Below are 13,010 nucleotides of genomic sequence, written 5' to 3' on the forward strand. Positions count from 1 at the left end.
GCTTTCTGTCAAATGGCATGTGTCGCACTAGTAAACAATTCATTCTAGCAATTGATAAAATGTTTATATTAGAGGTATAGATAAAGTTTGTGGTGTGAAGAGGTGAAAAAGGTAGTTGAGTAACAGGCACACACACACTCAAGAAGACAAAGGCAATAAGAACACACACACACCACATAAACACAGAACAAATCAACTGATCCTCCGAAAAATTGTGTGAACGAGCATGGCAAATGTTCTTATTCCATACAAAGTTATTCTTCAACCTTGCCATGTTTGACCTTTTTTTCCAGAAAGAGCGGTAGGGCAATAGAAAGACCACAGCCTCCACATTCATGTCAATATTTTTTACTGTGTTTTTTTTCTTTCTGTAGTTTACCTCAGTGGTTTGATTGGTAAGCAGATCCCTAGTTTTTATCTAATCTGCTTGTCTCATATTGATTTCTTCATTGCAATTACTTTAAGCGCAGACCAAATTGAAACAAGCCTTTAATTGAGGCTAATTTGGCCCGTAATGGGCAGCCATTGTTCTCAATGGGAAGTCTTAAATACCCTGAGGGCAGACCCCAGCCCACACTGAGTAGGCCTGAGCAATCTGACATCCAAAGCGCTTTTAATCTGCATTAAGTAGCTTCAATGTTCTCAGCAAATCGCAAAGTTAAAAAGATAATTTAGACACTCTGAGTTCAACATTTTATCTGTATGTCTGCCTGTCTGGATCTGTCTGTCTGTTGGTATCTCTGTCTGCAGGTTCATTTCACAGCCAGAGAGACTCACAACCTGTAGGTCAAATGATTGTTTCGTATTGTTGTTATAGAAACGTTTGATAATGAATTATGAAAACCAAGTCAATGTGTGATTCACAAAATGAAGTCCACATGGACTTGCAGTCATAAATCACAAGGTTTGACTTGCCTTCAGATAAACTGTGGGGCACAATGCCTTGAAACATTGCACAAGAAAATCACAGCAGACTTATGAAATTTGAATATTCTCATCCTCAGCCACTCGTAAAACCGCCGTGCTCAGGCTTACAGTCTTAAGACGGTCACAGCTTGATAGATCTAAACCAGACTATTAGTGGGTCCATTACCCTAACCCCTAAAACCTTGCTGGTTATACCAATACCACAGAATACATCAGCTAGCACCACTGATACAGCAACGGCTATATAAAAAATAACCGCTGCTTGTCTTGCAAAACCAGAGTTGTGGTTTTGATTCCAGCACAGGTTACATAACACTGAGTACATGTGTAAACTGTAAGTCTCTTTGGAAAAAAGTGTCTACTCAATGACCATAGCACCAGAGTCTGAGGAGGAACTTAGGCTAGCACGAGTTCGTACAATACAATCACTTCTTTCATTTCTCCATCTTAATTAGGGTATCCTCCATCCTTTTACAATCTTCAGTGTGTTACAAGAGAATCAGCTCCACCTGCAAACCAGTGATTATAGACAAATAAACCACCGTCGGGCAGTGAACCAACATGTATCCTTGAATATCTGTATTGCAGATAGCTTATTTTAGAATCAAACTCAATGCCTCAGATGTATACAATGGGAAGTGAGTGTTTTCAGTTTGGCCTTCACAAAGTTAAGTTAATCGGAGCAAAAACCAAATAAAGATCATGTAGAAAATCAATCATGCCGGGTAGATATTTTAAATCCAAATTGAATTCAACAGGCAATCGAATAGGGATGCGGTCCAAATTACATACCGTAGCTCAAAGGAAGAGGAACTTCCAAGGCCTTGATCTAATAGGGAAAATGAATAAGGCTAATACATCTACTAAAACTGCTCTGATCAAATTAACATAGGTCTTTCAAAACGAGACGAGGAGAGCACATCAAAGGCTAAAGCAAAACCCATTCAATAACCTGCCTGTGAGATGCTTTAGATTATATTCACCTGATGAATGCATGCATGGTCTCAAATTAAATTCAGATTAAATTCAGCCTGCACTATCTGCAGTATTCATATCCAGAGGACACATCCAACGCTCCCTAATGATCCACACCTCACCTTCCTGCTTCAAAATCAACCTTCAAAATCAATCATACACCCATAAAGCACACAGCCACCTGCTTGCTCTACACACAAGCAATAACTACAAAATGAAACATCTGCATGTATCTACCTTGGTGTTCACCTATATACTCTATGTGGAATATGCGTGTCAATGTGTTTTGCACTTTATATCTGCTCTTTAGTGTTTGCCCCTACCATTTTCCATATGCTCTGCCTCACCGACACTGCCATCCGGCGTGGTCCTCTCGTAGCTGTCCTCGGGCAGTGGCAGCGCACCCAGCCTTGGGCCCCCCGAAGAGCCCTTGCTGCTGGGCGTCTCCGACTCCTCCAGCCCACTGTCGTAGCAGCTCTGCAGCGATCCCTGCTGGTGGGGGTCTTGGGGCTGGCTCACCACCGAGAAGGTCACTCGGCGGAACGGCTACAAGAGAGAACGAGACGGCGTGGGGGTCACTAGCTGGACTATAGGAGGGAGGAACGCCCGGTGGAAGGGGGGTTTTGTGGGACAGGGGACAAGTTTAAAGAGTTTAGGGGTTACAGTTTCAGTATAAATGCGGTAAACCCAGGGGCCTTTAGAAAATAGGTACAGTGCCTTCAGAAAATATTCATACCCCTTAACTTAATCCACATTTTCTTGTGTTACAGCCTGAATTCAAATGGATAAAATGTACTACCCCATAATGTAAAAAGGTATTTTTTGCAATTTTTTCAAATTTAAAGTGAAATACAGAAATATCTATATAATTTATAAAATAATTCACACCCCTGAGTCATCTTTGGCAGTGATTGCAGATGTGAGTCTTCCTGGGTAAGTCGCTAAAAGCTTTGCAGACCTGGATGGTACAATATTTTCTAAGTTGGTTGTTGATCATTGCTTGACAGCCATTTTCAAGTATTGCCATAGATTTTTAAGCCGATTTAACTGTAACTAGGCCACTCAGGAACATTAAATGTCGTCTTGATAAGTAACTCCAGTGCATATTTGGCCTTGTGTCTTAGGTTATTGTCCTGCTGAAAGGTTAATCTTTCTCCCAGTGTCTGGTGGAAAGCAGACTGAACCAGGTTATCCTCTATCCTCCATTCTGTTTCTTTTTAATCCTGAAAACTCCCCAGTCCTTAACAATTACAAGCATACTCATAACATGATGCAGTCACCACTATGCTTGAAAATATGGAGAGTGAAAAAAAAGAAGGAAGGGAAGTGCTGTTAAGGTACACAATAGTAGATTTTGGTGGACAGAAGGTGCGCTTTGGTAAAAGGGGTAAATTGGTCATCAAAAAGAAAGGAGCACCACGCTTCATATACTTAATTAAAATGCCTTTATTTGTATGCCAAGTTCAATGGAAACAATAAGAATGTTAAGAATGTTGCCAAGAATGTTGCCATAAAAGTGATAATGCCCTCGAAGCCGACGTTTGGAGGATATATTGGCACGGTTTGCCGGCCCTCAACTTCTTCTCGGTCATAACAGCACCCGTGCCAATATATCCTCCAAACACCGGCTTCTCTGGCGTTATCACTTAAGTAACTACATCCTCAGTTTTCTGTTATCACAGTCATTAAACTCTGTAACTGTTTTAAAGTCACCATTGGTCTCATGGTGAAATCCCTGAGAAGTTTCCTTCCTCTCCGGCAACTGAGTAAGGAAGGATGCCTGTATCTTTGTAGTGAATGGGTGTATTGATCCAACAGCCAAAGTGTAATTGATAACCTCAACATGCTCAAAGGGATATTCTATGTCTGTTTTTTTTTGGTTTTTTACCCATCTACTAGTAGGTGCCTCTGTGAGAATATTTCGAAGATAAATACACAATGCAGACAGAGGACTAAAAGTCAATAGAGTACTAACAATCAATGGAAATAGTGTTTTTTCTGTAATAGGGGATTAATGCAGAGACATGGGAGGAATTTGTCTATATATTGAGTATGAAATAGGATACTTGTTATTTGGCCATTGGCCCAGTTTTATTGCAAGGAATTCTAATTGGTCAACCACAGGATAGGGCTGGGTTATAAAACTACATGCTGTCCCTTTGTTCTGTGGAGAGAGAACTGAGAGAGAATCACTGAGGACAGGGAAGGAATGACCATCTACCATCTACCTCTCAGCATAACATCTATGATATATCATCTTCTATTTTCCTCCCCCTGATTTGCTTTGGGGTCTGTGTTATTGAAGAATAACATCAACTGCTAACACTCCTGAACTTATTTAGGCTTGCCATAACAAAGGGGTTGAATACTTATTGACTCAAGACATTTCAGCTTTTCATTTTTTATTAATTTGTAAAAATGTACACTTTGACATTATGGGGTATAGTATGTGGGCAGGTGACGCAAAATCTTAATTTAATCAACTTTAAATTCAGGCTGTACCACAACAAAATGTGGAAAAGTCAAGAGGTGTGAATACCTTCTGAAGGCACTGTATACTATACAACAGGGGAGAGAGGGTAGGGGGAATCTTAAGGGGCTATAACTTAGGGAGTTGATAGATGTTGGTGCACTGCAAGTCCAAGTAGCGGTGTCAATTTCTCTGACTAGAGCAGTTTGGTACAAAGCAAACTGCTGCAAACTCCAGTAGTTTGCTTGCAAAGGGTCTGGTAGCCAAACGCTATGACACTCTCGAAGTTACAAGTCATAAGCCTGTCCACACACAAACAACATGTTGGTGTGGCTAACATAGAGGAATGCATAGTATGCCTATTCAATAACATCCTTTTATAAAGAAAGACAAGGCCCAAACGCCTTATAAAAGACCTGTGTATGGGGTATATAGGGACGCTTTCAGTCTGAGAGCATCTGAAAACCCACAGGGAGTGAGTATGGCAGCTAGCTAGCTTATTCTGTGATAAATACAGCTAAGGAGGAGTGAAGGACGCTGTAGCCTCTTTCACTTTGTTTTCTTCCCATACTGAAAGAGGACAAGGTGAGTAGACAGCCTCCCTACGGGAGGTGTGAGCTAACACTAGAGCAAAGGCATGTAAGAAAGGACATACACACAAATGTGTATTTAACACATAGAACAAGGCTGAGTAAGACAGTGGTAGTTGCAGCAGACACATTATCGAGTGCTGTCTCTGAACTAAGCAGTGAGTGAACAGGTCATTAATGCTAAGGCCTTTCTCTCCACACGGAAGGATCAACAAAGAAAAGCTCTGCAGGAACAACTGATGAGGCAGCAGGACAGGGTGTACTACAAATCACTGTCCAGCACAGTAGGTGTACCTCGCTTTCGTCTCGGTTGTGTGCGCGTATGTGTGTGTGCGAGTGTGTATATGTGTGTCATGAGAGAGAGAACAACAGAGGGAGGCAACAAATTAACAGCAAGTTTGGTCATTATCAAAATGAATGGCATAACAAATGGCTAATGTGATACATTAATAAGATACACAGTCATAGCTCCACTCTAGCTTGGCATCTCCCCTATCACCCCTTGGTCCTCTTCCCCTCCTCTCCTCCCTCCTCTCCCCCTGTCCTCCCTCGTTTCTTACGGCATCATAAGAATATTAAACAGGACAGGCCTCAATTTATCTATCACTGCTCTTTTCCCTTTTCCTCTGTCTTGACAGACTGACATCAGTTTTCACAGATCATTATTATCAATTTGTTACCGATGCAGACAAAGATCATTCTGGCAACTCCATCAAAATGTCTTACACGCGCACACACTCCTCGTTATGTACAAGTGGTGGTCACCATTTACATTTACATTTAGGTCATTTAGCAGACGCTCTTATCCAGAGCGACTTACAAATTGGTGCATTCACCTTATATAAATGACATCCCCTTTGTTATTACGTAATCGAGAGACAATTATTGTTTCAAGCGCCTCTGAATCTCAGCCAATAAGAGACTTGTGACATTCTTTTTTATATATACTGAAAAAATCGCGTAAACCATTATGGGATTTTGTGCTCCCTCTCTCTGCATATTAAAATCTTCATTCATTTATTTACCCAGTTTTTTCTCTCCCTGGCTAATGCAGCAGCAATCTTGGCAGTAAATCATGTTTCCATGTAATTACAATCAACACTCAACAAATGAATTGAAATTAATATTCATAGGAATTTCACTTGAATAGTCAAACATTTGTTACATAATTAAAGGCTCAGAATGGGGTCCTATTTCTTTCACAGCAATAATGCTCTAAATTATGTTTAGATATCAAAACCTAGTCCAGCTCTCCTCGCCTCGTTCCCAAAGGAACAATGTTGGGTCGTGCATGACAGCAATCTAGTCCCAATGCTTGAATGTGGTGGTGGTTTAAACAGCAAAGGAATGAAGGAAACTTTATAGAGGGATTAGATGACCAGACTGCTATACTCTATGGAAATGTATTTTTCTGAGGAATTAAATGAAGTGATTGTTGATAAATAAGAGGTGATTGTGAGATGGGGGGGAGAGAAACATTTGGGCAAAGAAAGCAGAGGAAAATTGAGTCCTGGTAACACCATCGTTTCATTTTAACTTTCCCGAAAATAAAATGTAAAAACATTTTCGGACCAAAATAGAGTGCACACACACACACACACACACACACACACACACACACACACACACACACACACACACACACACACACTGCAACAGCCAGAGGGTTTGATGAGATTTTAAAAGAACCCAACGTTTCCATTCATTCTATCTCCTCTAAACGAATAAATAGAATTTCCAAACCACTTTTCTTCCTACTGTGCGGCAGCAGCGCCTGAGATGAAGAAAAAGAAAAACGACTTGTCCCGGCACGCCATGTGAAATCATGTTTGGTTTCTGAGTGCCAGAACCAATCTTCCTCGCTTCCTCGCTCCCTCCCAGGGTCCAGGGCGTAAAGGGATCTGTCTAGCAGTGTCATAAGTGCAGAGAGCCAGGGGAAAATAAAGCAGAATTTCCCTGGGGCTCTCCACCCTCCTTCCCTCCATCCCTTCTTTCTTCCCTCCGTTCTCACTTCAGGGTGCTGTTTGTGTTTTGGCGAGAGATATATCACACCGCCGCGGCGTTAGAGAAACAGACAGTGGGTGAGACGGAGGAAACGGCTTCCCCCTCAGGTCATGTGGCATGAGGTCAAGACCTCTCGCTGCCGGTTGGCCAATTTGAATGAACGCTGGCTGTCATTAACCCTGACCTAGAGCGGTGGACTGACACCCCATTCCCTCTCACTCCACCCTGACCCCTCTATCACCACGCCAGCTCCCCCACGTTCACGTCCCCCCTAGCTTAGTGATGACTGGGCCACACATCGTATTCCCACAAACACATACACACACACACACATGCTCACACACACACACACTGATATGGATGGATGAATGGACACATGCATACTGCACCCCATGCTGTGTAAGGCTTGCTTGATGGGGGTTGAGCTTCGAATGCATGGCTTTCATTTCTAGTAAGCGTTAGCTTTTTTATCTCTTCCAGACGCAGGCCCTGGCTATCACTACGGGGTCTCTGACTGCCTCTCTGCCTGTACGAGAGATTGAAAGCCGGTCATGACAGCCACGGGTGATTGAATGCCTCAGTCATTCAAGCCGAATGAACACACTAAACAAAACGATTGAGCCACAGGGAGATACTGTGGTCAGACTGTGGGGGCTGTGGTGGCCCGGCTCAGGCTCCCAAACTAGTTCCTAAAACTAAACTCAAAACACATATCAGCCAACTGGTACATGCTTTACTGGAGCCAATAAGAAAGATGTTTTGTTGTGCAGTTCATGTCAATAATGTGTGACCTTCACAGATTTGAAGTCCCTAACTGAAAGAGATGAATGGTTGTTGGGAATGGTTGATTTGTTCCTGATTTGATCTATGTTAATATCTCAGTCAAACACGGAATGAATGAATAGCAGATTGTCTAGACGTGAATATGTTTCTGTTCTGTATTCTTAGTGGTACCACCAACACCAATCAATAAGAACTAATCATTATTTAGGAATGTTACTTAAGGCGTATGTGTGTGTGTGTGTGTGTGTGTGTGTGTGTGTCTGTCTGTCTGTCTGTCTGTCTGTCTGTCTGTCTGTCTGTCTGTCTGTCTGTCTGTCTGTCTGTCTGTCTGTCTGTCTGTCTGTCTGTCTGTCTGTCTGTCTGTCTGTCTGTCTGTCTGTGTGTTACCTTGAACATCTGTTGTTATACTGCTATGATAAACATCCAAATCGTTCTGACTCCCACACGGCATGCTTGTTCAAGTCAATAAGGCACATGTGATACACATATGAAATACCCAATGTTTCCTTCTCCCTCCTTACATGTTAACACTACATTACAATTCTATTTCTTATATACCCACTGTCATCCCTTAATAAGACTTTGTCATGAACCAACTTCTAGCTCCACATGACTGAATTCCCAATTAGGCTTCTCTGGGGCTCGTGGACCAACAAATGGGGGAGTGGGGGAACAGAGGGGGGATAGATGGATAGAGGAAGGGTTGAAAACATGCTGTATGTAACTTCATCGTAATATGCCCATGGCGAATGGTGGTGACCCGCTAGCCGTGAACCGTGGCTGGTAATAGAGCTTGGGCCTGACTCTGAGGGGAGTAAACATAAACTATGGGGCCCCATAGTGTTATTGCAGCCAAGCGGCGAGGAAAGGAAGAGAGGGAGATGGATGGAGAGAAAGAAAGAGATGGATGGAGGGAGAGAAAGAGAGAGGGGGTGGTTGAAGGAAGAGAGAGAAGGATATGGAGGAAGAAGTATAGAGAAAAAGTGATGCAGGGGTTAGTTTGGAGAGAAAAAAGAGAGACATGGAGGGTGAGTGAGAGAAAAAGAGGGATAGAGAGAAGAGGAGTGAGTGACGCATTAGTATGGTCATGAATACCAGAAGTGACAGTCGGTAATTAAGTCGCCATGTTTAATTTGTCATGGGTAACCTGCAAGTGACCCCCCATACCCAGCCACCTGAGACTTACACAGGAAGTGTGGCAACATGTACTGTAGTAGCAAAACGGCTAATGTTGGTGAATGAGCTTGTTTGAGTGAAAAATCTTATCGAGACAAAGTAAAGAAATACAAAGTCACAATCATCACATTTTCTACTTTTGTTACATGAATCCGATGCACTACGGGTGCATGCCTGAGTGTAGATAACTTGTGACTTGATGAGCAAGGGTCAGGTTCTGTTTGGGTGCTATTCTGTAACACAACTTAATTACTAGCCTCCTGGCTAACCCGGGAAACAATCTGAGTTTAACTCATCTCAAGCCTCAGCGAGCCTAGAGGGATGGATACAGATACCTCAACATGGTTTACTCTTCACCTGCTTTGAAGGAGCCCTGAGGAGAGTAGGGTAGAAGGGTAGAGGCCAGCTTTGGATGGTTTGGATGGAAGCAAGGGAGTAAAGGAACTCTGAGGTTAGGACAGGTTGAGGTGTGGTTAGGAGGGTATGAGGTGCTGTCTCGTTATCCTAGCCGCCCAGGGAGTCTCAAGTATCTTGTTGCCAATGAATTTTAGTGTTGACCTCGTCAAACTTCATTTCTCCTCTTTACCTCCACTCTTCTACATCCCCCCTTTTTTCTTCTCTTCTTCCAACCCTCCTCTTCCACACACATTCCATCCACCCCAGGTCTGCTTCGTTCCAAGCAAACACCAAAAGAAAAAGCCATGAAAACATTTTCAAACAACAAGCAAAAAAAGAGAAAGAGAAAAGGCAAGACAAGATAAAAAAACCGCCTATATATGTTAAAAAACCAGACCGGTGTCTTGTACCAGACTTTGGTATCCGAGTCAAAAGAAATACATAAAAGTGTTTTCTGTTTCACTTCAGTGGATTGAAAAAGTGTTCAGAGACAGAGAGGCTTTCAGAAACATTGATGCATAACTCTTTTCAGCCATAGATTCTCTCACCTGTCCAGAGTGTCCAGTATCTCTGTGATCTCGCATTGTGGCTCATGTTTGGTAACGCAGTTGAAAGCTAGCCTTTCACTCCCAGACTTGGCAGGTGGCTCTGATTTGCTCTTTGAAAGGCCACAGGTGTACCAACGTTTATAAAACAAAACTTTAGAATGAACTTTGCGATACTCGCAGAGGTTATGACTTCCAAAGGACAGTCTGTCTATAAATCAAAAGATTCAACTTAATGATGCTAGTTATTTTTTCTCTTCGACTAACCCATTCCGTTTTTATCATGTGGTTGTTTCATGATCTAATAGCATGTGATCGATCGCATGCCCTTGAACTATTTTATTATTTCTACTAGTGTGGCTCCCTTGGGGTCTTTATGGACCATTTATCACCTTGTTTAGCTGGGTAAATATATAATTAAATATAACATCCCCGGGTTAGCAATGGAGGCTTAGAGAATTCAAACAGACAGTGGCATAGCCCCAACATGAAGGTCTGGGTAATCTGGAAGGAGAGGGGAGAGGGGGGACAGGGGGTCTATGTCACAAAGTTGTCGCCAACCAACAGTATTCCACCATGGGTGTTTGCTTTGCTGAAAAATCCTCAGTCAATCAGCCTTGTGCCTTGGGAGACACATTGGGGAGGGAGAAAAGGAGGAAGAGAGAGGGAGGCACAGACAGCCAAAGATAAAGCAAAAGAGCGAGCAAGAGAGAGAGAAAGAGAGCTGTTCCCATTTCCAAGCTCTATTTATTCTTTATTTTTATTCCCCCTATTCTCTTGTTGTTTGGTTGCAGTGTGTTTAAAGCCTCCTGTCTTTGGGGGAGAGCCACAGCTAGCCACTAGACAGACATACAGACAGACAGACACACACCAGGGAGTCACAGAATTAAAGAGAGAAAAAAAGGAAAGATCACACATGGTTACTTTCTCAAAGTCTGTGGCTAAACTTATAATTGCTCTTCAATTGGGGGATTAGGCCACTGCTGTAACAGAGATACTATTCTGAGGGGACGCCTTTTCCGCCTTCAAAAGATGATCCAACCTCTGACCTGAGCTGAATGGGAAAGTAGCACTGTCTTCAGAGGGTGGAGGGGCGTTTCACTTTTGAGTGGCAATGGGTTAAGATAGCTAGTATCGCTAACAAATACATACAGTATTTATGGGGATTCTTCTATATTGCTCTGTACGTATTAGTCATACATTGAAAATGAAACATTGAGTGAGATGATTGATAGGGATGGGTGATATAGGGAGGTACAAGGACACATTAGGATTTAGAGGGTTAAGTATGTTTTTCAAAATGCATGAAGGAGGTCTATTGGTCACACCAACGGGGACCAGGGTATTTTCATTCAAACTCAAACACTATCCATGTCTTGTCAATCAATGATATCTATTATAGTTATCTAATATGAATGGATATGGTGCTCTTGTGTGTCTCTGTATTGTATTCAATGTGAAAAGGTGCCTAAGCTTAGACAAGTACTCGCACGGACAAGACACACAATCACCTCAACCCTGACACAACCATCGTTCAATTTACATAGAGTCTGGCTACCAATCCCAACGCTCATATTACAAACATTTGACATTAGTTATTGTTTGTATACTGTTGAGTGACCCGTTACTTGAAATGTATGTGTGCAACCCCATATATATGAGTATGTCCACATGTGTTTTTTTGTGCCTGTCTATCCACATTTGTGTACTACGGTGCATGCATGCGTGCCTCTGTTATGTCACATGTCCGACACGTCAGTCTCAGTGTCCTGCTTAGGTGTTGTGTGTGCGTGTGTGTGTTTGGTTTTACTATCCTTGTGGGGACCAGAAGTTCTCAGAAAGATAGTAAAACAAGGAACATTCCAACAAGTGAGGACATTTTATAGGTCCGCACAAGGAAAAGTATATTTTAGGCTTAGGGGTTAGGTTTAGGGTTAGGGGTTTGGGATTAAGGTTAGGGTTAATAACCTGTTGGGGCTAGGGGGCAGTATTGAGAATTTTGAAAAAAATATGTGCCCATTTTTAACTGCCTCCTACACCAACTCAGAAGCTAACTGTTTGAATGGTGTCTGTAAGTATAACAGAACTCATATGGCAGTCAAAACCCTGAGACAAATTCTGACAGGAAGTGGATACCTGATATGTTGAATTACCTTTAAGCCTATGCCATTGAAACACACAGGGGCTTATTAATTTTTGAGCACTTCCTATGGCTTCCACTAGATGTCACCAGTCTTTAGAAAGTGTTTTGAGTCTTATACTGTGAGAACTGAACGAACAAGAGCCTTGGAACGGTGGTGGCCGATTAGGCTCTGGCGCGCGAGTTCATGTTTGGTACTCTCGTTCCAAAACGTTTTAAAAGAGAATGCAAACGTCCACCTTGAATATTATTCATGTTCTGGTTAAAAAAGGCACTAATGATTTATGCTATACAACGTTTGACATGTTTGAACGAACGTAAACATTTTTTTTCCCCTCGTTCATGACGAGAAGTCCGGCTGGCATAGATCATGTGCTAACAACACGGAGCTTTTTGGACATAAATTATGAGCTTTTTCAAACAAAACTACATTTGTTATGGACCTGGGATTCCTGGAAGTGACATCTTATGAAGAGAATCAAAGGTAATGGATTATTTACATAGTATTTTCGATTTTAGATCTCTCCAACATGGCGGTTAGTCTGTATCGCAAAGCGTATTTTTCTGGGCGCAGTGCTCAGATTATTGCAAAGTGTGATTTCCCAGTAAGGTTATTTTTAAATCTGGCAATCCGGTTGCGTTCAAGAGATGTAAATCTATAATTCTTTGAATGACAATATAATATTTTACCAATGTTCTCGAATAGTAATTATTTAATTTGTTGTGCTGATTGACTGGCGGTTATTGGAGGGAAACGATTTCCTCAACATCAACGCCATAGTAAAACGCTGTTTTTGGATATAAATATGAACTTGATAGAACAAAAAATGCATGCATTGTCTAACATAATGTCCTAGGAGTGTCATCTGATGGAGATTGTCAAAGGTTAGTGCATCATTTTAGCTGGTTTTCTGCTTCTGGTGACGCCTGTCTTTGAATTGACAAAACATTACACACAGCTATTGTCAATGTACTCTCCTAACATAATCTAACTTTATGCTTTT

The 13,010-nt window shown here is 42.0% G+C and overlaps 1 protein-coding gene across 6 annotated transcripts in view; it reads right to left on the minus strand.

Annotated features, from left to right (window-relative positions):
- LOC106577482 (protocadherin-7) overlaps window positions 1–13,010 on the minus strand; it is a 220,039-nt gene that overhangs the window by 115,190 nt on the left and 91,839 nt on the right. For 4 of the 6 annotated variants that reach the window (XM_014155497.2, XM_014155496.2, XM_014155502.2 and 1 more), the window contains one exon: window positions 2,226–2,448. In XM_014155497.2, coding sequence (XP_014010972.1) covers window positions 2,226–2,448 — 223 coding nt within the window. The remainder of the gene's footprint in view (window positions 1–2,225; window positions 2,449–13,010) is intronic. The other 2 variants (XM_014155498.2, XM_014155501.2) reach the window with 1 other exon arrangement.

This window comes from Salmo salar, chromosome ssa18, assembly GCF_905237065.1.
Source record: "Salmo salar chromosome ssa18, Ssal_v3.1, whole genome shotgun sequence".
Classification (NCBI taxonomy): Eukaryota; Metazoa; Chordata; class Actinopteri; order Salmoniformes; family Salmonidae; genus Salmo; species Salmo salar.